The following is a 25308-nucleotide window of genomic DNA, read 5'->3' as shown; positions in this document are numbered from 1 at the left end:
GATTTTTTAATTAAAAAATGAGAAAAATGTTTTTACTATGAGCACCCACATTTTATTTTCTAAATTTAGTTTTATGTATGTATAAAAACAATTATATTGATATCTCTAAAGATAAAGATTTTGCAACCGCGATCTCACTGAGGCCGGTTGGTCATTGTCCGGAGTAGGCCTAGCGGCAGCGTTACCGCGGGAAGTAGATAGCTGACTAAATGTCATTTCTTCGTCATCTGAGTCCGAGATAGTTGGCCTATAGGTAGGATCAACATCAGTGTCATCACTGAAAATTGATGAGACGTCAGACCAATCGTCATCTGATAGGTCAACATCCAGTTGTTTGTCCAATTCACTCGGGTGATTTACTATGATGTTGTCACTCATTGTTCACAGAACTGATTATTACTATGATTAAAACTAAAGAAAAAGTGACTAAAAACAGTCCTCAATTACAACATTTAACTCAATTCACACGCACAAAGACAATATACGTAACATTAGACCGCTTTGTAAACAAATACAGCTGTGAAGTAGAAAAGGCGTGGTGGCAACAGCTACGTAGCAACAAAGAGTAATATATTTTTTTGAGCATAGATGTTATTTTAAATATACTATATTACTAACAAAAAATAAGTATTTTACGATTTCAATAAATATGTATTAAACGCATATACCATGGCGACGATATTATGTCGCCTGGGGATTCTCGCGTCTTCATTGGTGACGATACATCGTCGCCGCAGGGATCTTCGCATATTTTCTCGGTGACGATGTATCGTCGTTTGGGGTTCAAAGGGTTAAGAAAAAATATATATTAATTTATTTTAAAAAGTTGTTCTTTATTACTTTATGAATAGTTTTATATAAAATACATGTATATTTAAATTTACTAAGTCACTCAAATAAATTCTACAGTGTTATTTGGCACTCTGTTGATGTTTCCATTTTTTATTCTTATAGTAATAACTTTTGAAATATCATTTTTTTTCTATATTGTATGTTGAATATACTGCTCTGTACTCCATTTGTCAGATATGAATAAAATAAAACCAATCTACAGTGATTTTTTGAACACGACTACTCCAGAGATGCCTGCATGGAAAGAATCAAAAGTTCAAATTATTCTTTCAATAATGTTTTATGGTCATGTACACCAAAACAAGTTTTTGTTGCACTTTATAATAAACTTCAAAATCACTCAAAATAAGAGTTTGGGATTCTATTAGTAACTTAAAACTCTGGGGTACTTAAGTAGGGTAAAGGTGTTGCAGGAACTTTTTTTGGTGAGGCTTTTGCAAACTGTGTACTTTGACTAAAGGTCCTTGATAAATGCGGCAAAAAAACCAATAAAAAAGTTGAGGAGGTAACCAAAAAAGCCAGAGTAGCAACAAGAACTAAAAAGAGGAAGCTGGAAGACATGGTAAAATAAGAAGAGCTTTATCGGTCTGACATTGATGCTGTTCTCTGAATAAAGATAATATTTTCTCTTTGGTTTGATTTCCTAAAAACTTCAAAATTTCAACTTATGGTACAGTTTTTTCAAACTGGTATTTCCATGAAATTTTCATCACGTATTCCTTTCAACTTCCTTTGTAGGTTAAGCCTGAATTTACTGTGTAACTATTAAAAATACTAAACATTGATCTAATACTAATACAAACTATTTACATTTAAATTAGATGTGGGGTAAACAGTTACAAGAATTGTACTAAATCTAGGGAAGATTACAGCTTAGCTTCAAACACACAACCATAACAAAAATTTAAAATATTAAAATCAATATCCTTAACAAAAATTAAGCTAACTCCCCTGTTTGTATTTAAAAGTGTACAATAAATACTACCTAAATTAAAATTAATTGGGACATACAGATTAGATTCCTTAATTTACAGCCAATGTTATGTTCACTTATTATACCACATTCATATTTATCAAACCATAATACTAACATCTACCTTATTTCTAATGGACTGTATTTTTAAATGAGAGACTGTTAGGGCTATTGGATAATGCCGATAGTGTGGCTGATCCCCAGTAGTGTGAAGGGAGGTGAAAGGAGTTTTGTGCAGACTCACTGTGTGCAGGGCTGATGTTAATGTTAGGCTCTCTACTGTTTCTGGCTGGTCCAGTAGTGCGAAGGGAGGTGAAAGGAGTTTTGTGCAGTCTCACTGTGTGCAGGGCTGGTGTTAATGTTGGGCTCTCTACTGTTTCTGGTTGGTCCAGTAGTGCGAAGGGGGGTGAAAGGAGTTTTGTGCCGGCTCACTGTGTGCAGGGCTGATGTTAATGTTAGGCTCTCTACTGTTTCTGGTCTGGCTGGTCCAGTAGTGCGAAAGGAGGTGAAAGGAGTTTTGTGCAGTCTCACTGTGTGCAGGGCTGATGTTAATGTTGGGCTCTCTACTGTTTCTGGCTGGTCCAGTAGTGTGAAGGGGGTGAAAGGAGTTTTGTGCAGACTCACTGTGTGCAGGGCTGATGTTAATGTTGGGCTCTCTACTGTTTCTGGCTGGTCCAGTAGTGCGAAGGGAGGTGAAAGGAGTTTTCTGCAGGACTGATGTTGATGTTAGGCTCTCTGCTGTATGTGTTTGTATGTTAAGGAATTTTCTGTTTTTGTTTGTCTAGTCATATGTTTCCATGTTTTCCTATTTGTGTTTGTTAATATTTTGTTTCTTTCCCTATAATAAATTTTGAAATATTAATTAATTATCAAATCCATAAATAAAACATTATTAAACTAAAACATATAGTAATTAGGACATTTTTTCAGTAAAATTATGAATTTAAGATGATGGTTGATGATATATGACAGGTATTAAAAATAATCATTATAAACTAATGAATGGTAACGTAAACTATTGTATTAACTCATTTTTAAGAGTTAACTTATTATTTTTTGTATTTGTTTAATAATAAAACTATATTAGCATAAATGTTTTGTCATATTTTGTTTCAGAAAGCCGGTGATTATTTTAGACTCAGAAATGTAATGGCAGTAAAATTTTGTTTGAAATTTGATCCAAGGATCAATGCTGACAAAAAGGTAAGTTTTATAATGATTTATAAGTAGAGAGAGAATGTTAAATTTGTGGAGTGTAATTTCCTTAGTTGTTTCTGGCTGATAGTGGGAATCCTTAATGTATAAAAGTTAACCCTTTGAGCGATCAGTCCCATGAAAAATATATATGCGAAAAAGACCATATCAAAAGAGCTGTTTTACAGGCTTTCAGGAAAAAAGTTATAGCTCTAGTAATATTTATCATTTAACATAAAGTTTTTGCATCAGAATATTTTGAAATATAGTTCATAAAAGTATTAGTATTCTTAAAATATTTCTTATGTTTGATGTATTTATATAATAAAACCTCTGTTAACTGGAATTAAGAGGGGAATTTCTGATACCTAAAGCTTTGATTTTAAAAAATAGTTATTTTATATGAATACTATGTAAAAGTGGCCATTACAAACCAAAATTTGTGTCCTAAATAAACAAAAATGTTTACCTCAAGGCATTAAAAATTTCATCAGCAGTGTTATGACGTCTGCTTTCTGCTATGTTATTATTTTCTTTGTGTGATGCATTCTGGTTGACTTGATTTTAGAACCCATGGTTTTTATTTATAACAAATTTAATTTTGTAAGAAAAAATATTAAAAAAACATGTTATTTTTAATTAAATTACAAAATGATTACGTAATTTTCCTGATTACAAAATTGTCTATTTCTTACGTTAAATCTCTATAATTTTATGTGAAGTGATGAACAGTTGTTCTTCTTTATTTATTCAGGGAAGTTATCTGAAATAGTTATGAATAACAAATTTCATCAACCCAAACGCAATTATACCACCTTAATTACTTTACCTGCAAACAAATCTAATTTGTACATAACAAATGCAAAATTTAGTCACTTGTTTAGGTTAACAGAGATTCTGGTGTAGTTAATTTGTTTTAATGTCAGTTTGAACATTTGATAATAAGATATGCTTTTGTTTGGATTTCTGTCCTGGATACGTTGCTTTTTAAAAAAAATTGTCTTTCCTATCCCTAAATGAGTGTACATTTTCCCTATCAATCGTAAAATATTGTGCTTATTCACCTCTCACTGTTAGATGTTAATAATTAATCACAAGCAACAATGAAATTGTCAAGGTTCCTCTTAACCGCAAAAAGTGGGAAACCGAGAATGGTCAGGGGTTTTATCAATATGGAGGAAGTTATGAAAAAGTCAGAGAATTTCACAATAGATTAGGGAAATTGTCGGACTATTTTTTCAGGGTGTCTACCTGAAAAAGTTACTGATTTTAATGAGAGTTCAAGGAAATCACCAAAAAAATCATGGATTATGACTTTGACATATAAATATTCCTGATTGTAATATCAAAAAATACATTACCAAAGGACCACATTTTGAACTAAATCAGACAGGTGGAAGATAAGGACGTCTATTGGCATTGGTCTGCTGTCAGTACAGCTGATAGCTCAAATGGTTAAGTGATGGATCAAGTCAGTTCTAGCCCTGAGTAGGTTGTTCAAATCACTTTGGTGGCATATATTTTTGCAAGCTTGATTTCAACTGACTGTAGCATATTTAATAATTTATTGAATTCAAAATACGCTGCAACAACATTTATGTGTTTTACAACATTTTTGAATCAATTTCTGTAATTTTATAGTTATCGCAAATATACATTGTTTTAACCCATTGCGGATCGTATTGTTTTGGCGCGCGGGCACCAGCGGGCGCGAATTAATTCACGGACAGCGGCCGCACGAACAGCAATGGTGCGTCACATCGTATCGCTCGCTATTGTATACTAGAAAATTCAGCTGCGAAGGTATTCGTTCAGATGGAACATGGGCCTGCTGGGGTATCCGTGATGTAGGAACATAACACGCGAGCAAGGTTACGGCGTGGCAGGGATAATGTCTGAATCATAGTCTAAATAAAGCGGCTCGGGCGAATCGATTGCAACATCCGGGCCATTGTCTAGACTAAACCCACCAACATGTATGTCTGCGTCGTTTAGTTGTGTCACTAACCTCAAAAGTATTATAATAACAACTGAGGAAAACACCCAATCAGAAGCGCTAAAAAGCAGAGAGTAAACTCATATGAATGATTTTTCAACATTCGACATACAACTGCGATCTGTAGGATATTTATAAAACTTTTGAAAACTCTAAACATAGACCGTTGTTAAACACTCTTAGTAAACAAGTGAAGACGATCGCCCGATCTATCAGACATTAACAGAACTATTTGGAGGGAAATTTAAAAGCAGACCGCTTTTGCGTCCTGAGCTCGTCACCGTGCCCGCAGGAGCCTGCGGAGTTAGGCCCGGCCGCTACGTGACGAGCCCAGCTCGTCAGTGATCTGCAATGGGTTAAATTTTATTTGGCTGAATTTAGAGAATAATAAACAGGGAAATTACATTTCTAATAACCAAATCTGCATGAGTATAATTGCTTAGACTATGAGTGAACTAAATAAAAGAAATACTATAAAATACCCTTGCAGGATCTGTGGCTTAAGTGCTAGGTCAGCAGCAATATACTGTACTGGACAATGTGAGGCATGGATGCACTTCAACTGTATACATGTTTCTTATAAGAATATTGTAAACCTTTCAGAGGAGGAAATAAAAGTATGGAAATGTCCGCATTGTAATCAACAAAGTAAACCACAGGGTAATCTCATGGAACTGGAAGAAAAAGCACTGAATTTATCAAACTGTGAGAATTTGGACTTAGAGACCTCACTCTCCCTTGTGGCCGAGGTTGGAAGTGCTCTGCTGAGGGAGAATGAAAGCCTCAGGCAGCAGTTACATGAAGAAAAAAGTAAGAAATCTTTATTAGAACTGGAGTTGGAAGATAAACTATGTGCAGCTGAAAAACAAATTGAAATGATCAATAAAAGCAAAGAGGACAACGCAAGTGAACATCAATTAGCTATTAAAAAGCTACAAGATAAACTTTTAAAAGAGTATGAGTTTAGAAAAGAGTTGGAATTACAGTTTAATAAAGATAGTACAATATTATTAGTGATAAAAACAACTACTCTGATCAAGTAAAAAACTTATCATCTCTTAACAGCTCTTTAAGAAATATGATACAAAAACTAGAGGCTGAACTAAATGAAAAAAACAAGAAATGTGATGAGCTCAAGATCAATCTTATAGCAAAAAATGAAAAAATAATATCTCTAAACGACATAATTCAAACCTCAGAGCTACAACATAGAACACAGGAACATAAACTTTCAGAATATGAAACCACTATGAGAACATTCACAAAAATCTTCTTAGACAACTTCAGGTCATATATAACTTCAGATTACCTCATACAACCCTCCTCAATAAGAGAACTAATACGAACAAGCCCTAACTCAAATAAGCATAAAAACCAATCCACTAAACCTCTTTTCCTAAGTGAAAATCTACAGAAAAAGGAAAATGATCTCATTCCTATTATTACTAATAATAAGTGAAGCATGCCCAAAACATATGGAATATTTAAAGTACATAATGGCCCACCAGTGACAGCAAAAAAACTACTGAAAGGTGAAACTTACAAAGAACTACTGCAAATATTCACAGATGAGATCAACAGCTCAAAAAAACACTCAACCACCAGCAGCAACTCAACGTTCACAACCAGTACGGTTGTTGCTCACAGTTTTTCCAGCTCACATCACCCCACACCGAATCAACAGAACAACCACTCTGAAGTGCCTCACACTACAACCTTTTTTTTAGAAATAAACAGCCAGAAAAAAGCCAAAGAAAAAACACCAAATCATCAAGCAATTCTTACATAACAATAGTGCACCAAAACATAAGAGGATTGGCCAAAAAGACGAGCAGACTACACCATACTCTAAACGATACAAATCCAAGCATTTTAATTCTGACTGAACATGGTCTGGAAAAAACAGAATTAGAAGCTACAAAAATTCCTGACTACACTCTAATCACCCACTTTAGTAGAGAAGAACATAAATTAGGAGGTGTGGCAATATATTCCAGGGAATCCCTTGCTAATGTAATTACAGCTATTGACATATCAAGTTCATGCCAGGAATTGACTTTCGAAGCAGCAATGGTTCGCATGCAAACAGCAAAGAAAAAATATATCTTCATCCTAGGAATCTACAGACCACCAACTGGAAACACAAGATCCGCCCTTGACCTACTATCGGACACACTGGAATTTCAAGACGTGCACAAGAAAACTTTATTAATCATTGGTGATATAAATATCGATAGGCTTGTCCAGGATTTTAAAAACACCATGCTGGAAGAAGAGCTAAGTGCACAAAATATCTGGAGATATCCTTTAGGAGCCACCAGAATAACCCATGACACAGCTACTTCAATAGACTGCATTTGCTCAAATATACCACACGCAGATATTACTGGACATGTTGTGCACATTGGTCTATCCGACCATACTGCACAGCTGTGCCTGCTGAAAACACACCAAGAAGACATTCCACAAAATTTCATAATGAAAAGAAACCTAAACAATACTAACCTTAACAAACTGAAGGATTACCTCCATCTACAAAACTGGAAGCACGTCCATTCCTCAGCCAATCTTGAAACTTCTTACATCGCATTTCATAGTATCCTTCAAATTGCATTGAATTCTACATGCCCTCTAAAGAAAACTAAAATCAGCACTAATAAAAAACAGATTAAGTACTATGATCCTGAAGCAAGAACTCTTAAAGAAAACTTTCTGAAAGCTTTACACAAATTTGAATTAACAAACAAAAATGAAGACAAAGAAGAAATGATTAACAGAAAAAGGATATATGACATGAAATTAAGGAACCTACAATTGTCTTCCACAGCAAATTTCATACAACAAGCTGACAATAAATCAAAAGGCTCTATGGCAAGTCATAAATAAAGAAAGGAAGGGAAAATGTGAAGAAAAGCTCCTCACGGAACTAGAAATAAATGGTAAACTCAATAAAAGCACAAAAGAAATGGCTGAGTATTTCAACACATACTTCTCAATGATAGCCGAAAATACCCTTGATCAAAACAGAGAAATTGCAGTAGACCCAGGTACGACGCTGAGCGGAGAGGAACCTCTCAGTCTAACATCTCTTACCTTAACTTCGACATCCTACAAAGAAGTTAAAACAACAATAAACTCCCTCAAAACCAAAACATCAAGTGGAGTAGACGAGTTTTCTTCAAAGATAATAAAGCATTGCTCTCAAGAACTTATCTCACCTCTAGTTAGTCTTATAAATAAATCATTCAAAGAAGGAATATTCCCTTCCGCCATAAAAATCAGTAAGGTATATCCTAAACACAAAAAAGGACCAACTAAAAGTGCCAAAAATTACAGACCCAACTCTCTCATTTCCACTTTCTCCAAAATCCTAGAAAAATTCGTTTTAGCAAGATTAATGGCACACCTTATTCATCACAACCTCTTAACCCATTGCGGATCGTGAAAACGGCGCGCGCGGGCCTTAGAGTACGAATTAATCCGTATTACAACTCAGCACCCGCAGTGTTTGCACGCCTACCTGCCTGCTTAGCGCGCTCGCTAATTATACATGTTTTGTTTGTTTATGTTGTTATTTATGTTGTTGTTGTTTATTGTTATTATACAGATCATATTAGACAAGTATATTATACTAGAAGTATATTCGAGTATATTCATAAATATCCTCGGAAGCACTACTTTGAGCGTTTTTATTTATATTGAAATGATGTTGAAATAGAGTTTCCACATCCGGTGGTGTCCCAGGAACAATGTCTGAAATAGTCTGAACATCTGAATCATGGTCACTAGCCCGCTCGTCACTGTCAACATTAGTATCCGCGTAATTATGAAAACGTGGACAAATACGCGTGATAGAACCGTCTCCATCCTCAATAACACTATCGATATCACTTTCGTCACTTCCACTTTCTAATAATAGTCTATCTAATTCAGATGATCGTAAAATGTCACCCATTTTATTTACGTACACGCACACGAGACAAAGGAAAATCGAACGCCACGACTGTACGCCTCAGACAAACAATTTGTCGCAAATAATAACGTTATTGACCGATAACGAGGGGAGTGTTTGTGGACGAGTACCAGAGATAAGATAGGAAGCCAGTGCAGGAAAACTGAGTATAAATATCTCCGAGGCTTATAACAGCGATAAGCGTTCAAAACAAATGAGTCATCCGTACCACGTCATCCGCGTGAGGGTCACGTCATTGTGCTTTTGGTCCACGCCTCGCTCCGCGTCACCCTCACGTCGTTGATCCGCAATGGGTTAACTGACTACCAACATGGCTTTCGGAAGAGTAAGTCGACGTCTACAGCTTTAATAGCACTAATTGAGTTTGTCTTAGACCAGATAGAAAGTAAACAATACACTTCTGCCATTTTCCTAGACTATAGCAAGGCTTTTGACTGCCTGGGCCATGACTTGATATGCAGTAAACTTGAAAGACTAGGTATAAGAAACTCAGCTCTAAAATGGTTCAAAAGCTATCTAACAGGACGCTCCCAAATTATGGAACTGAAAAACGTATCAAATGAAGCTACAATAAACTGCAGATCTTCAAAAATCGATCTGACAAGAGGAGTCCCACAAGGCTCAGTATTAGGTCCGATTCTTTTCATCTTGTTTACGAACGACTTCCCCAAGCAAATCACAAGCGAAAATGCCACTGCAATCATGTACGCAGATGACACAACAATTTTACTCAACGACAACACAGCTCAAGGCCATTATCTTATTTCAAAATCAGTCTTAAGCAAAGCAATCCTTTATTCAAAGAACAATAACCTCACAATTAACCCTTCCAAAACCACATCTCTAAATTTCAGCACGAAAAAAGACATAGTTCCTCAAATGGATGATGTAACAACAGAAACCCATACAAAATTTCTCGGTGTTATACTTGACAACAAATTAACATGGACAGAGCACATAGACCACCTGTGCAAAAAAATCAGTGCTGGAATATATGTTGTCCGAAGAATTAAATACATTGGTGGACTCTCTGCAGCAAAGACAGCTTACTTCGCCCTAATGGAATCACATCTTAGATATGGCTTGACAGCGTGGGGAGGAACTTCAGCACACAACATGAACCGAATCCTTGTTTTTCAGAAGAAAGCTATAAGGATTCTTGCTAATCTTGACCCTCTACAGACTTGCAGACCAGCTTTCACCAACCTAGGAATCCTCACAGTGGTGGCTCTCTACATAATTGAAACCATAAAACATGTAGATGAAATAAACCCTATAAGAAACCATGATCTACACCACTACAACACTCGTCATGGCTCCAAGCTGGTCCTTCCAGTACATCGAACTACTCTCTGGGAGAAAAAATCTTCTTATGCAGGCTGTAAACTGAGGAACCACCTACCAGACTGCCTGAGAGACCTGGCTGGCAATAAGCTGCACCAGGAGCTGAAGAAGTGGCTGATCAAAAGACCGGTCTACTCACTAAAAGAATTCTTTGAAAATACTGAAAAATAACATGTACTTTTATGTATTTATGACACCATTGTAATTCTTAACGAATTTGCAATAAAGAAAATTGTATTGTATTGTTACCAAAATTTTAGTGTAAATATCAGTTTTATGCCACATTGTGATAATAACTAGTGATAACTAGCCAAATCTTCTACAAAGATTCACGTTTAAAAATCAATCGTTGGAATTCGACGATAGAATATGCAGGGACTCTGACATTAATTTTGTTATAGTTTCTGCATTTTTCCTGTTAGTAAAAAAATAAGCATATTTTTCCTGCATGTATATAAATCACCTGCCCGAACGAATGTTTTTCATTATTTAAGTAAAATTGATGTAGATTAGACTCTTACACTAAAATAAAATTTTGCAGGAACAATCCCTGAATATTATGGAGGAGTAAAAAGGAGCCTGTATACTTTAGTTAGTCATTATAGTTAAGGGAGTTACTACTCTCGGTTCAAAAATTATAAATACCCTAGTTTGAATATTAACCACAAACTAACTAGTAAAGTTACAATAAAGGGAGTTACATTAAAATTTAACTTGTTTATTTCTGCGTTTAGACATGCAGAAATAAAATAAGTAATAAGTTATTGTAAATACAGTAAGCTATTTATATTTGATATATTTTATTCAGTTATTATGTAATTTTCAAATATTACTATACATTTATTTAATACAGTATTATAAATTGTATTGGGGTTACGTATAAGAGAGATTTTATACTCCTAGTGTCACCAAGTTTCATTTAATTTAATTTTAATTTTATAAAACTAATAATCTATAAACAATAAATTCTAGTTTTATTGTTGATAACAATAAAACTAGAATTTATGTAATTGTATGTTACAGTTTTTGGCACTTTTCAAGACAACTGCAACTTTGAAAATTTATTACTCAGAAACTTGTGATCTGATTAAGACCAATTTCTTATACAAGATAGGCACAATTTTACTGTTCATAAGTATGTAATTTTAGAATTATATGAAAAAAGTTTTAATTAAATTCTCATCTTAACTTTTATTCTTGACCGGGAGGTTCATAAAATTCAGCATTGGTCATCTTAATGCTCTTAAAGGCATTACCTTGTACATGTAATTTTGTAAACCACTTTAAAAAAATTAATTTTTAACACAGATTTAACTGAGTTATTTTATTAATTTACCATAGCCGGTGCATGCTTGTTTAAACACACAAATCACCAAACTGCCAAGGCAACACCGCCCTCCAATATAACCTCTATTAATAGATCCAATAATTCTGGAATGCTAGTGAACCCAAAAAAAAAAAATCATATTTCCTAATGCTACCTGATTACCATTAGTTTTTTTGTTGAAACCAGCTACAGCTGGCTACTGGTAGTTTATACCTAGTGTTTAATGTGTTGTCTTTTTCAGGGAGAGCTATTTTTCTGTCTTGAAGGACAGAATTCTTATGTAAGAGGTTTGAATCAAACTACACGTAATGAAATCAATAGGTAAGTCATATTATAATTTTTACTGTTGTTGGACTATTAAAGAACTCGTCATCTAAATGATTTTTATCAGTTTCAAACCTGATTTTGGTAAAATATGGTCCTAATAATCCTTGATAATCCAAACAAGTAAATACTTGAAATCCTGATTAGATTTAAAATAAAGATTAAAAAGTAATGACAAGAAATGTGGAATTCAAAATATAGTAATTTGTAAGGCAAAAACTAACTTTTCATACATTGAATCTTAATGTAGGCCATGGATTGTCACAGTAAATGTACTCTAAATAAGTTTTTTACAATTCGATTTAAATCATTTTATTGTCATTAGATTTGTGATAAAATCCTCAAAAGAAAGTTATTCTTGTAATTCTTGATATAATTTGCTTGTTTTTAAGATATTCATTGTTAAAAAGTTTTGATAGCCGCCATTTTGATACTATTAAAGATAATACCATATTTTTTCAGTAACTGGTCTTCTTATCATGCACATTTGAGCCAAGTTTTGTATGATTTAATTTATTAATTTTTTAAAGATTGGACAAAAAATTACAATGGGACAGACTGGTGGGAAACTAAGTATCAGAGATTTTATATGGTGAAATGTGTTTGTCTTGACCTGAGCAATAATGTGGTATACCTTTGTCCAGAGAGTTACGGTACACTCTGTATATATACCTATGCTTTTCCCTAGAAGAAAGATTCACACCTAGAACTATCATAAAATGGCTGAGGTCCCATCATATTGGACGCTGAGCCCAAGTTGGTCTGGGAATCAGCTCTTTCTTTCCCAGAAAGAATGCTTTATGCTTTATTCATACTTTATGTTAATTAAGTAATTAGGTAGAGTTCAGATGACATTATTTGATGAAGTATCAAATGGACCGACCATGTGTACAGGCGAATTCATTATCTTGTACCGAAAGTTCGTCCACCTCATACCTCTGACCCGCAATGCTGGACTGGAGTCTACCCCATGGTAGCACTGTGTTGGTATTTATCTTTGTTTATTTCGTATTGGATATATGTATTTTCCAAACATCACGGATAGGAAAGTTAAAAGCTATACACAATGTTTTGTCGACACATCGAAAGACACAGAGACAAAAACTAAGGAGCTTAAAATACGAGGTAATTCAGACTTACCTTTTTAACAGTTTTTTTTTTTTATAAGTTTTTTACCTTTTAGTTTTAAAATAAACTTTTATATGAGAACGCCCGTCTAACGGTGCATTTAATTTAGACGATAGGACCTCTGACGGCTGACGCCACATTTTTGACGTTGGTATATTAAACTTCACCTTACAGAGCATCTGTGTACAAAGTTTCATTGCGGGCACTTGTTTAGTTTAGTCTCAGGAGTGACTTTTATATGAGAACGCCCGTCTAACGGTGCATTTAATTTAGACGATAGGACCTCTGACGGCCGACACCACCTTTTTGACGTTGGTATATTAACATTCAGGTTATTAAGCACCTGTGTACAAATTTTCATTGCGGGCACTTGTTTGGTTAAGTCTCAGGAGTGACTTTTATTTGAGAACGCCTGTCTAACGGTGCATTTAAATTAGACGATAGGACCTCTGACGGCCGACACCACATTTTTGACGTTGGTATATTAAACTTCAGCTTACAGAGCATCTGTGTACAAATTTTCATTGCGGGTACTTGTTTAGTTTAGTCTCAGGAGTGACTTTTATATGAGAACGCTCGTCCAACGGTGCATTTAAATTAGACGATAGGACCTCTGACGGCCGACACCACATTTTTGACGTTGGTATATTAACATTCAGGTTATTGAGCACCTGTGTACAAATTTTCATTGCGGGCACTTGTTTGTTTTAATCTCAGGAGTGGCTTTTATTATAGAACGTCCATTTTACGATACATTCCTACGGTTTACTTATTATATTTGGGATTTTTATGTATGACACATTTAATGGGAAACCTTTTGGAAAGTAATAAATACAAAAAACTGTGTTGATTTTGTGAAAGATCGTTTTTATAATTAGTATTATACAATTTATCTCAGTTTTTGACTACGCCTATTTTTGTTAACGCCTTCAGATTGATAACTGCAACATTGATGCACGAGTCGGTCTGGACGATAAAGTGACGCTAACTTCACGGTGGTATAATACCCAGTCAAAACAATAATGGCTGATAGTAGTGGTAAAGCAATTGAAGAACTTATGAAAAGACCCGGAAATGAAATTTTTTTTATTTTAACCTTTTTTACAGTTTTAAAATTATATTTATTTTCCTGGATCTCTGAAAATTCATTTTAAGTAGCATATGATTCTTAGGCTTGTTTTTCCTCAAAGGTAAAAGATAAAAGTAGAGTTCAGGTATTTGATTTATTTGTACCAGTATTTGATTTGATTTTATTGTAATATTTGGTTTATTTGATGTTTGTACTGAAGCGCCTTGCGTACTGACAAATTTGTTTTCTCGTACCAAGAGTAGACCTCTGACCCGCAATGCTGGACTGGAGTCTGTCCCATGGTAGCTCTGTGTTGGTAATTGTAGTTTCTCTTTATTGTTCCAAATTGGATTTATGTATTTTCCAAACATCACCTAGAGTTATTAGATGCAAACAATGTTATTTCAACACATTGAAAGACACATAGATAAAAACTAAGGAGCTTAAAATATTTGGTAGCTATGAATCGTCACTGAATTTCTCGCATATTGTTAGCGATGAAATTTGTTAAACCACCTCAGCTTTGAGGCATTTCCTGCAAATACAGCTGGTGACAATAAAACTTCGCTTTTCCAACTCAGTGTAAGGGTTAAAGGTATTATAGTTGTTTATTTGGTTTAAAAATGAACTAAAGAGTCGGAAATTTACAACCAGGAAAACTAAGAATTTTAAAAGAGGTTTTGAGTGGCCGCCTTGATTATTATAAGGGAATGTTGTTAGTATTGTTTGTATTTGTTCATATTATGTTGATGTTGAGTGGAAGAGAGGGCTAAAACAGCCCTAACTCTGTCTAAAAAAATAAAGGCATATTTCATTTCATTCTAAAGTTTATAATCTATATATACACAATATATTTACACTATGTTATGTGGCATAGAATGTTTATGTTATTTCTTAAACTATTAGTTATTAACAATTTGTTTTGTCTTGGAATGGTTTATAAAATACTGATAACCTGCAAATCCTAAAACTGGTAAATAAAACACTGAAACAGGTTCAAACTTGATACAAATGTATATCTTGTAATATCTCAGCTATGTTCTTTAACTAGCTTGATATGCCATTTTATTCTAATATGGCGGCCATTTACACTTTAAAAAATCCACAACTCTGTTTTTTTCCCCAGAGAAAAATAAAAATGTTATAGAATGCTTATAACATTTTCAAACTTTTTTGTAACAAACCAAAGAAACAAAAAATATTTTTTGTGTCTAGAAATGTACAAAATATCCTTGGTTGTAAAGCTTACAGTTATAAAACATTCCGTTTGTCATGAGACCGGATAGGACTTTATAAATATTGTACACCAGCCTGCTTGAAGCCATGCAATAATTCAACAAAAAACTTACACATGACACAAAACAAACAGAATAGACTAAGATAGAGAAGGGAGCCTGTAGAATAGCTCTAGTTGTACTCATTCTTCAATTATCCGCCACATCGAAACGTGATTATGTAATGTAGTATTTAATTTTTCTCTTGATATGAGACTTCAAGAACAATAATTGTGTCAAAGTTTAACTTTTTTATCCTTTCTGGTTTTATTTAAATAAAAAGTAAAATCTGGTAAGCTAAGCCTTTTTGGAGCCATGTTTGTAACTTATTAATTATTTGGCTTAGCCTAAAGATCACATTTCAACCAGATTGGTGGAGAGTTCGTAAACCCTGTTTAGTCTTACTTTATTGTACATTTATATATTATAAGACAAATTGTTTGTTTTAATTTGTTACAAACTAAAACTAAGGAAAATTATGAAAGAAGAACTTTGCATTTTATGATAAAGGAAATGCTTTAATATATAATTATTACTCTTCAAATCTTTGTTGTAACGTACAAAATTATATGTATTTTCAGTAAAGCCATAAATAAAATATTCAAAAATAGTTTTTGTCAGTAAAAAAGTAGCTTTGTAAACTCTTTTTATATATATGTTATAATTGTAATTTTACTGTGCAAAAACATTTTAAAGGTAATAAAAAATGATAGGATTTATATTTATAGATAATTTGATTCTGAAAAAGGGGGATGAAAACCAAAATGAGTTGCAATACTCCTAACAAAAATTACAATGATTTCAATAGAATGCTGTAATTTTAGCCATTATTAATGCAGGAGTTATAACCCAAGTTGGCTGTCACAGGCTTATCAGCTGGTATGTAAACATACACAGGTGGGCAGAGAATGCGAGATTCACTACTGATAAGTTTAATTACTCATTACTCATCAGACAGGAAATTACTCAAGTTGTCTTCACTCAGCTCAGTTCACTTTTTGCTGTTTAAGTAAAAACTTGTGTATTCACTTTTATTTCTTCATTTTCTCTATTTAAAAAAAATAGTGATTGGTTTAGTCTGTGTGTATTATATTATATTATTAATAGTGAAAAATGTGGCTTAAATCAAATGTAAGTGCTCTCTCCTCTATTTGTAGGAACTCTAGTTGAAAATGCAGGTTCAATGAATACAAATATTTTTAATTAACCCTACTATTTTAATATAATAATACATAATAAAAATGTACAGAATAGAAAGATCAGAGAGGCAAGATCAAATTTTTCACAGATTAGAGTTAAACACATGAACATCAATAGAATGCTGTAATTTTAGCCATTATTAATGCAGGAGTTATAACCCAAGTTGGCCGTCACAGGCTTATCAGCTGGTATGTAAACATACACAGGTGGGCAGAGAATGCGAGATTCACTACTGATAAGTTTAATTACTCATTTGTTATGAATGGTAGTGGGGATTATTGTCATGACGGTTTCAGACAGGAAATTACTCAAGTTGTCTTCACTCAGCTCAGTTCACTTTTTGCTGTTTAAGTAAAAACTTGTGTATTCACTTTTATTTCTTCATTTTCTCTATTTAAAAAAATAGTGATTGGTTTAGTCTGTGTGTATTATATTATATTATTAATAGTGAAAAATGTGGCTTAAATCAAATGTAAGTGCTCTCTCCTCTATTTGTAGGAACTCTAGTTGAAAATGCAGGTTCAATGAAATACAAATATTTTTAATTAACCCTACTATTTTAATATAATAATACATAATAAAAATGTACAGAATAGAAAGAACAGAGAGGCAAGATCAAATTTTTCACAGATTAGAGTTAAACACATTCATATTACTCGGGTTTTACTGTAAAATAAAAATTAATGTCATATACTTTGAATCATTTTTCATTCCACTAATTTCTTTATTGCATTTCACTTAAATTCTAAAATTCAGTAAAAATAACAATTTTATTTTTGTTTAAATTAGAAATAATCAAATTATTTAACCCAGAAATCGATTAGTTACAAACCATAAAAGGTAAACAATTGATGTATTACAGGTTAAATGATAAAACTATGTCACAAAAAGAGAGCCCAAATATAAACTTTTGTCCTTTAAATGTTATGTTGATCTCATGGTCTTTTGGTTTAAATATTTGTGGTTTTCTGACATTTGCGCAGTGGGTAAGATTTTGTATGTAATCCTTTTTACACTTATTAAAAATGAACCTAGACTTTGCCACCCAATTTAGTGTTGGTTGTAAAAGTACACAACACAACTTTCTTTCTTTTTTTTGAACTTTTTTCAAAAAGAATTAATCAGCTTCTACTGGTATTGTGCTCTCATCAATAGTTAGGAACTTGTTGGCAGTATAGTGCTACAGTATTTAAAAGAGAGATTCATGTGGTCAGTAAAGGACCACACATGAACGCGAAAGTCATAGTTTGGTTTCTTCTGTTTTGGAATATTTCTTTTGTTCCATATGAAAATAAGCCAAAATCTCTTGAAATCTGTTTTTGCTAAACATTATCTTCAACCATCCACAAGTCTGACTGATTGACTTGCAATAGTAGGTTTGGCCTATGTTTATTAGGACAAAAATTAATGGCTGTATTTATGCAGGGGTAATACATGTGGCCACATTTGAAAGCTATCATTTGGTCTCTAAATTTCAATTGTATTTCGTTATAACTTTCTCAATATACGTAGTATTGTAATTAAAAAATATTTCCAGTAATGTTACTGTGAAAAATAGCCTGAAGTACTAAAGTACGAGTTGCACGAGTGCAGGAAGTTCGAGACTAAATGCTGACATATGAGTGTCTTACTTGTTGATTGCCAGTGTCTAAAAACATTCAGTTGCAGCGTAGAGAATTATTTATATAAAAATAATTAACTAGATAAAAATACTACACCATGGCAACAAACAGATCTCTTCAATGATGTAACCATCTCTCTCCTAAATAGAAAATTCCGTTTGTGACAAAAGTTTGCTTATATTTTCAGCTTATTCTCAACATGATTATCACCACCAGCTACACATTAAAGTATATTATTTTTAGTTTAGTTCATTTGTGACATTGAAAGGATTGTAAAGGGAACAGAATATATCTGGACATTTGTCATCATTCAGTGATATAAAACTTTTTCTTTCAGGAGACTTGAAGAAGATGGGTACAAAAGTGTTTGGAATGAGACATTTCATGATTTGAATGCTGAGAAGCGATCGTTATCGCCAACTTTGGAAACAGTGAACATTGGTAATGACAAAAGTATCTCATCACCTGAGGATTCTATAAGAAACCATGAACTACATGAAACTGGCAGCCCAAAAACTAGGAAAAGAAAGTTAGACGATTCTGAAATTAAAAATAAAGATGACACTTTTAAAACACCAAAAAATAGCAGTGATCAAGTAAGTCTAAATGTTGTGTTATATTTGCTTTTCATCTTTTTTAGGCAAATTACTAATAGTACTAGTATTAAAATTTATTTTATCACCTCAAAACACAGACAATATAATGTGATGTTGGGGAGATATTGTAATGTTTATTTAATAACATTGAGTTACTTTTGTATAGTTAATAAAATAAGTTTATGAGTAGGGTCAGCTTAACATTTGAGTTGTGTAGTTGCTGGGATCACTCACTCTGCATGCACATTAGAGGCTCTCATTTCATCTTTCTCATTTGCTGTGATTGCTGAATTATGTTAAAAATCAATATGTTGAATACTGTATTTTTAGAGCTGTAGAATGTTAAAAAAATGTGACAATCATTATTTTATTTCTTACCTTGTGGAATGCTTTATACTACAATTATTTAAGTTAGGAAAACACCTGCGTACTTTCGGATACAAAAGTGTAGATATCCGAGTTTGAATGTTAAGCACAAACTAACTAATAGAGCTAAAATTGCGAGAGTTACATTAAAATTTATTTATTTCTGTAATGTATAAAGAAAATTACAAACAATAACCTAGTTTTGAGTCTCTTAGAATGAAAAGAGGTAACGTACTACTACTTGCCGCTTTACTACTAAACTGCAATTTTGAAAACTGATTAATTATTCATTGTTAAACCAGCCGTTGTACGCCCAAAGCCCATATGAAAAAAGCTTGTGGGAAATGTTCAAATACAGGGTGACACAGAATAACGGGAATTTTTGTAACGCGTCGTGGCAGCACTGCGGGACAGTGATAGTGACCAATTAAACAAGCCGCCATTACAGTAGCCATGGACCAGTGGAACGGGCAACAGCGTGCGTTAGCTATAAAAATGTTTTATAAAAACGGTGATAGTTTGAAAGCTGCCCAGATTGAGTTCCGACGTTTTTACAACTTAGGACGTCATGATTCTGTTCCGTCAAAACATGCCATTAGAAGTTGGATTAATAATTTTGAAGAGAGTGGATCAGCTTTAAAGAAGAAGAACGACCAAGAAGTGCTCGTACTGTACAGAACATTGATGTTGTACGCCGATCTGTATTGAGGAGTCCACGCCGTTCGATTCGTAAGCAAGCAGCTGCGGTTGAAATGTCCCGTGAGAGTGTTCGCAGAATTCTTCATTTAGAATTAAAATTTCATCCCTACAAGCTGCAGATAGTGCAACAGTTGAAGGAAAATGATTACCAGTTGTGATTGCAATTCTGCCAACAAATGTTAACACACATAAACAATGAAGATGAATTTCTAAGCAAGTTGTGGATGTCAGATGAGGCCCACTTTCATCTCACAGGTTATGTTAACAAGCAGAACTACCGATACTGGGCAGACAGAAATCCTAATGAACTTCATGAGCATTTCTGTACAGTATGGTGTGCTGTTTCATTACATGGGATCATTGGACCTTATTTTTTTGAGGATGAACGGGGGATTGCAGTAACTGTCAATTCTGATCGTTACGTGGAAATGTTGCAACGTTTCGTTACACCTGAATTGAACAATTTTCCAGACGTTCAAGAATCCTGGTTTCAACAGGATGGTGCGACATCACACACTGAACGACAGTCAATGGAAGCTGTGCGAGTATTGTTTGGTAACCGTGTCATCTCAAGATTCGGTAACGTTTCCTGGCCCCTTAGATCGCCAGATTTGACCGTGTGCGATTTCTTTTTGTGGGGCTACCACAAAACTAAAGTATTCACAACTCGACCAAGAACTGTAAATGAGTTAAAACAGAGAACAGGATGAAATTAACTGTATTCCAGTTGAGATGTTGCAGCGGTCATTGAATCTCCACCGCAGATTTCAAGAATGCATTCGTAGATGAGGATGCCACCTAAAGGATGTTGTTTTTAAAAATCATAAATTCCATCAGTGTTTCATAAATGGCAAGTTTTGATGTTTCATTTAATACAAATAAAACCATTTTCTTCCATCACTCTTATTTTTTAGAATTTTTAAAAAAATTTCTGTTATTCTGTGTCATCCTGTATATTACAATATTTAATTTATTACGGCTTCCTCTTGCAGTCAGAACGTGAGTGGAGCGTGAACGATCTTCGCAACACCGCCCTTGATAGTCTGGTAGTTTACACGCTCCAACAAGCTTATTTATTATTTAACCCTTTAAGTGTCATGAAAAATTAGACCTGATCTTTGATAAAGTTACAATTTTTTTTTAATTTCCAATGTGTAAAGTTAAATTTTTTTCATTTCTGTATGTCAAAATAAAGTTATTTAACGGTGAATAAAATTTGTTTAGCCCTTTTTGGATTTCCTAGGCTAATTTTAAACTTTTGAGAATATCGTAGAATAGCAGTGTAGTTGTCACTAATATTTTTTTATTTATTCAGTAAGTATGGGAATGAAACACAGTTTTATAGATAAACATATACTATATTACAAACCAATAAAATTAGAAAAATACAAAAGTAGACAAAGAGTGTTTATTTGGTGGCGGGCTGTCACAACTGACATTCCGCGCGTCTCCCGCAAGCCACTGTTATCGCGTGGACTTTGAACCTTCTTATCGCTCGGTAACCTGTAGGACAGCCTTGCGGGGCTTGAATTATGTTTCTTGCTCTCTGATAACATCCTTATGACCGTAGTAAAATATGAAAAAGTTTGGGGTTGACCAAGTAATTGCTCAAAATTACCGAATCTTCAAATTCCGAATCGTCTGGATTCGCCATTCACACGAATAATGGTAAAAAACACTAAATAAATACTGGAAACTGCTGTATATAATATGAATAATTTACTTTAAAAAGAATAGGACACAACAGAAAATTAGCGATAACCGAAATACATATGCATGTACCGGACGCTTCCCACTAACTGGCTAGATGCCTTGACGGGAGCTCCCGTCAATGACTTTGTGAAAGGCGCGGGCCCACGCCCGCTAGACAGTGTTTGGCCAATTAGAAGCAACTGCCACTCCCATTGTAACAGAATTCGAGGCGGGGCAACCCGTCTGTATGTCGCCTGACTACTAGAACCATCTAGCAGCAAAATATTCAACTAACATAGCAGTAAGAAAATAAAGAATGCAAAAACGCGGATCCACGGCAATAACGTTTTGAGCTTGTAGTGGCCCTCCGCGGATCCGCGTCAATAACGCTGGAAAGGTTAATTCTTACCTTGGGGAATACTTTATACTACAATTAATTATATAAATCAGTTTTCTATCATATTCATAAATATTCACATATTTATTGAGAATGGAGACGAGTAATTTTAAATATTTTTGATCTAGTCATGAGGTAATACGATGAAGGTAGTCAGGTTATACAATTAGTTTGAATTGTCTAAATGTAAAATTCATTCTTACCATGTTATAGCTCTTTCTGACTATAGTAAGGATGGTTCAGCAAACGGCTGTGGTATCCAAATGAGTCACTGCAAGAACCACCTTTACACACTTTTTAAACACTACTAGTAATTTCAATATATTACAACAAATACTTAACAGTAAAAATATAAGTTCCACATTTCATTAGGGTGTGTATGTACAAACAAATTTAGTACAGTACAATGGAATTTGCCTTGGCATGAATAAATGAGATTCATGAATTTAAGTCAGAATAACGGCGAGGACTTTCTTAACTCATTTATGACCGCCTTTCATATTTTGGATCTGTATTTACTCAAATTGCAAGTCACCAGGAGTGTCACGATATATTAAAAAATTGGTCTTGTATGGGTTAATTATATTGGCTACTGTAGAAAATTCTTTCATACCACGCTCGGTTCCCTAGCCTCATTAACTGCGGTAAGGGGGCTTGAGACAAGTAGTTTGTAGGATGTTGTCTTCAGAAGAATAATTCAAGGGATCTTGTACTACTTGGGACTCTCAGTTCAACCATTGAAAGTAGCTTACAACATCTAATTTTACTATTTAGAAGTTTAAATAGGAGTGAGAGATCGCCTACTGTACGACATGACCACAGGATACAGGTTGAGCTAGGTGACAATGTCTTAGTAGGAGGCTGTAGGTTGGAGCATCAAGGTCTCATAAGACGTGTTGCTTATAGCCAAGAGACTAGGGCCAATTTGGATAATAAGGACAAAACCTAGTTTTTTCTGAAATTGATCATCAGCTAAGCTAGATTTGATGGCTAATTTTCTGTGAGTTGGGTTGTACTGAGTAGAATCATTTTACTTTTTTAAGTTAACACATTGAAAAGTCATTGTTATAGGTTAAGAAAAGGCTGATTATAATCTTTTTCTGTTTTTTTTTTTTTAGAAATAACAATTAATTTACCCATGCCTTACAAGCACATAACATAAATGCAGATGGTATGTGCTAAAGACTTAGTAACGTGTCAACAAACTGTTACATGTAGCACTTGATAACTGTGAAGTAATATTACAACAAGTGAAATATTTATTCTCGTCTTCATGCTCACTTTATATCTGAGATTTGTGCTTGTTTTTATTTAATAGAAAATTAGCCCATTTGGCCCTTAATATTCTTAGACAGATTCAATTAAAACTGTTACAATGCAAACTTTGCCAAAAAATAGTAAAAAAAAATATTTTTACAATATATTTTTACAATTTTAATATTTCATTTACCCTTTTAGAAAATAAAACAGGCTACAATTATATCTCACATCACTTAGAGATTCTCAGAAACCTTCTCTGCACTCCCCCAATAGTATACCTCAGGTACAGCTGTTGTAGAGACCATACACACACACAAAACAATACTCCAAGTGCTTTACATATGTTTATGGTGTGTTCTCCCAACTTATGCAGGTAGTAAATGTCACCCCAAAATTCTTGGTTTCCCTTACTCACATCATCAGTGAGAGTGCATGGTACAGTAATCAAATAAAACTGGATCCGTTACACAGTTAAGTGAGACAAGTACATTATTACGTTTGAGAGACATATTGTTTTCACTATACCAACGTACGACCAAGTCGATATCTTCTTGTAGGGGAGCAGCAACATGAAAAGTACAGATTTCCATGAAAAGCCACATATCGTCAGCAATGAGTAAATGATTGCATTTGAGAGCAACAACTACATCGTTGATATATGTGTTAAACAAGATGGGCCCGAAGTATGAGCCTTGTGTGACGCTAGATAAAGAAAAAAAAACTGCAGGATAATTTATTCTTGTATCTGACTTGAAGCTTACGCCCCCACAAATAACTCTGTGACTCCACTTAATAACCAAATAACCACTTTGACTCTTAGGGAACCCCACCAACTTCAACAGTTATCTCCCGCAGTAGACTAGACCTATCAAACTACCCCTCCACCCCAAAATCTCGAAGTTTTTGGTTTGTAATGTGCTGCTCCTGGACATCTATAAGGCTGCCTAGATTTAAGTGACACATTGGTTTTTGCTGTGCCCAGTGTGGGTTCAACTGGAAGGTACAAATTCAATATTTTAGATTTAGAAATGAATTTCCCAAATGTGAGTAGAACAACGTTGTACAAAATTGTATCTGAAAATTTGAATTTTTGAAAATTAAGTGTCCGTTGGGTTCCCAGGCTGCTTACTGAGTCGGAATAAATTAAAAGAATTCCTTGTGCTCTTACTTTTTTGGAGTTATATCCTAAGGAAGGTAACAGTCTTATCCAGCAGGGATCACTTCTGGCTGGTTTATACCTACCAGTTGAACCCACCACTGGCAACAGCAAAAACCAATGTGCCACTTCAATCTGGGCAACCTTATGGATGTCCAGTAGCGGCACATCACTAACCGCAAATGTTGAGATTCTGGGGTTCATGGGCAATTCGATAGGTCTAGTCTACTGTGGAAGATGACTGTTGGAGTTGGGATTTGTTTCCTTACCTCAGAGGTTCTTGTTAACCTCAACAAGGGTGTGCCACCCCCTGCCTACTTTGACTGGAGAGGCTGGTTCAGAGCTGGCCTCCTCTTCTTCCGGGATGACTGAGATGTAGTGCCCTAATTCTTCCTCATGGATCTCGATAGGAGGCGGCCCCTACTCCCTGACCTTACCCATCCTGAATATGCTATCACTACAGAAGCAGTGCAAAGGTTCTTACAGGACTAGGTGCAATTTATAAGCTTCTTGTCCTAAGAGAAAAAAAGGAAAAAAAAGTAACAGTGTTTTTTAGACCATATTGTCACAGGGGATGGGACATGGGTTTCTCGCATAACTCCCGAGTCTAAACGTCAGTCAATGGAATGGCGTCACATGTCATCGTCAAGGCAAAGCAGACAATCTCAACACAGGTTATGGCGACCGTTTTTTTTGGGACGGACATGGAGTATTGTTAGTCAACTTTATGGAAAGAGGGACAACAATCAATAAAGCTGCCTACTGCGCTACCCTAATTAAACTTTGTCATGCATTCCAGATTAAGTGATTTGGTCTTTTATTGCCGGGAGTGTTGTTGCATGACAATGCCAGACCCCATTTTGTGA

At 34.5% G+C, this 25308-nt stretch overlaps 1 protein-coding gene across 1 annotated transcript in view; it reads left to right on the top strand.

Moving 5' to 3' along the window:
- The window catches only part of LOC124360485, a 70007-nt gene that overhangs the window by 43331 nt on the left and 1368 nt on the right, over positions 1-25308 (top strand). Inside the window, exons 7-9 of the mRNA XM_046814153.1 lie at positions 2942-3028; positions 11901-11980; positions 18614-18872. Coding sequence (XP_046670109.1) covers positions 2942-3028; positions 11901-11980; positions 18614-18872 — 426 coding nt within the window. The remainder of the gene's footprint in view (positions 1-2941; positions 3029-11900; positions 11981-18613; positions 18873-25308) is intronic.

Source organism: Homalodisca vitripennis, chromosome 4, assembly GCF_021130785.1.
Source record: "Homalodisca vitripennis isolate AUS2020 chromosome 4, UT_GWSS_2.1, whole genome shotgun sequence".
NCBI lineage: Eukaryota > Metazoa > Arthropoda > Insecta > Hemiptera > Cicadellidae > Homalodisca > Homalodisca vitripennis.
This window is presented reverse-complemented; position numbering and strand designations above follow the sequence as displayed.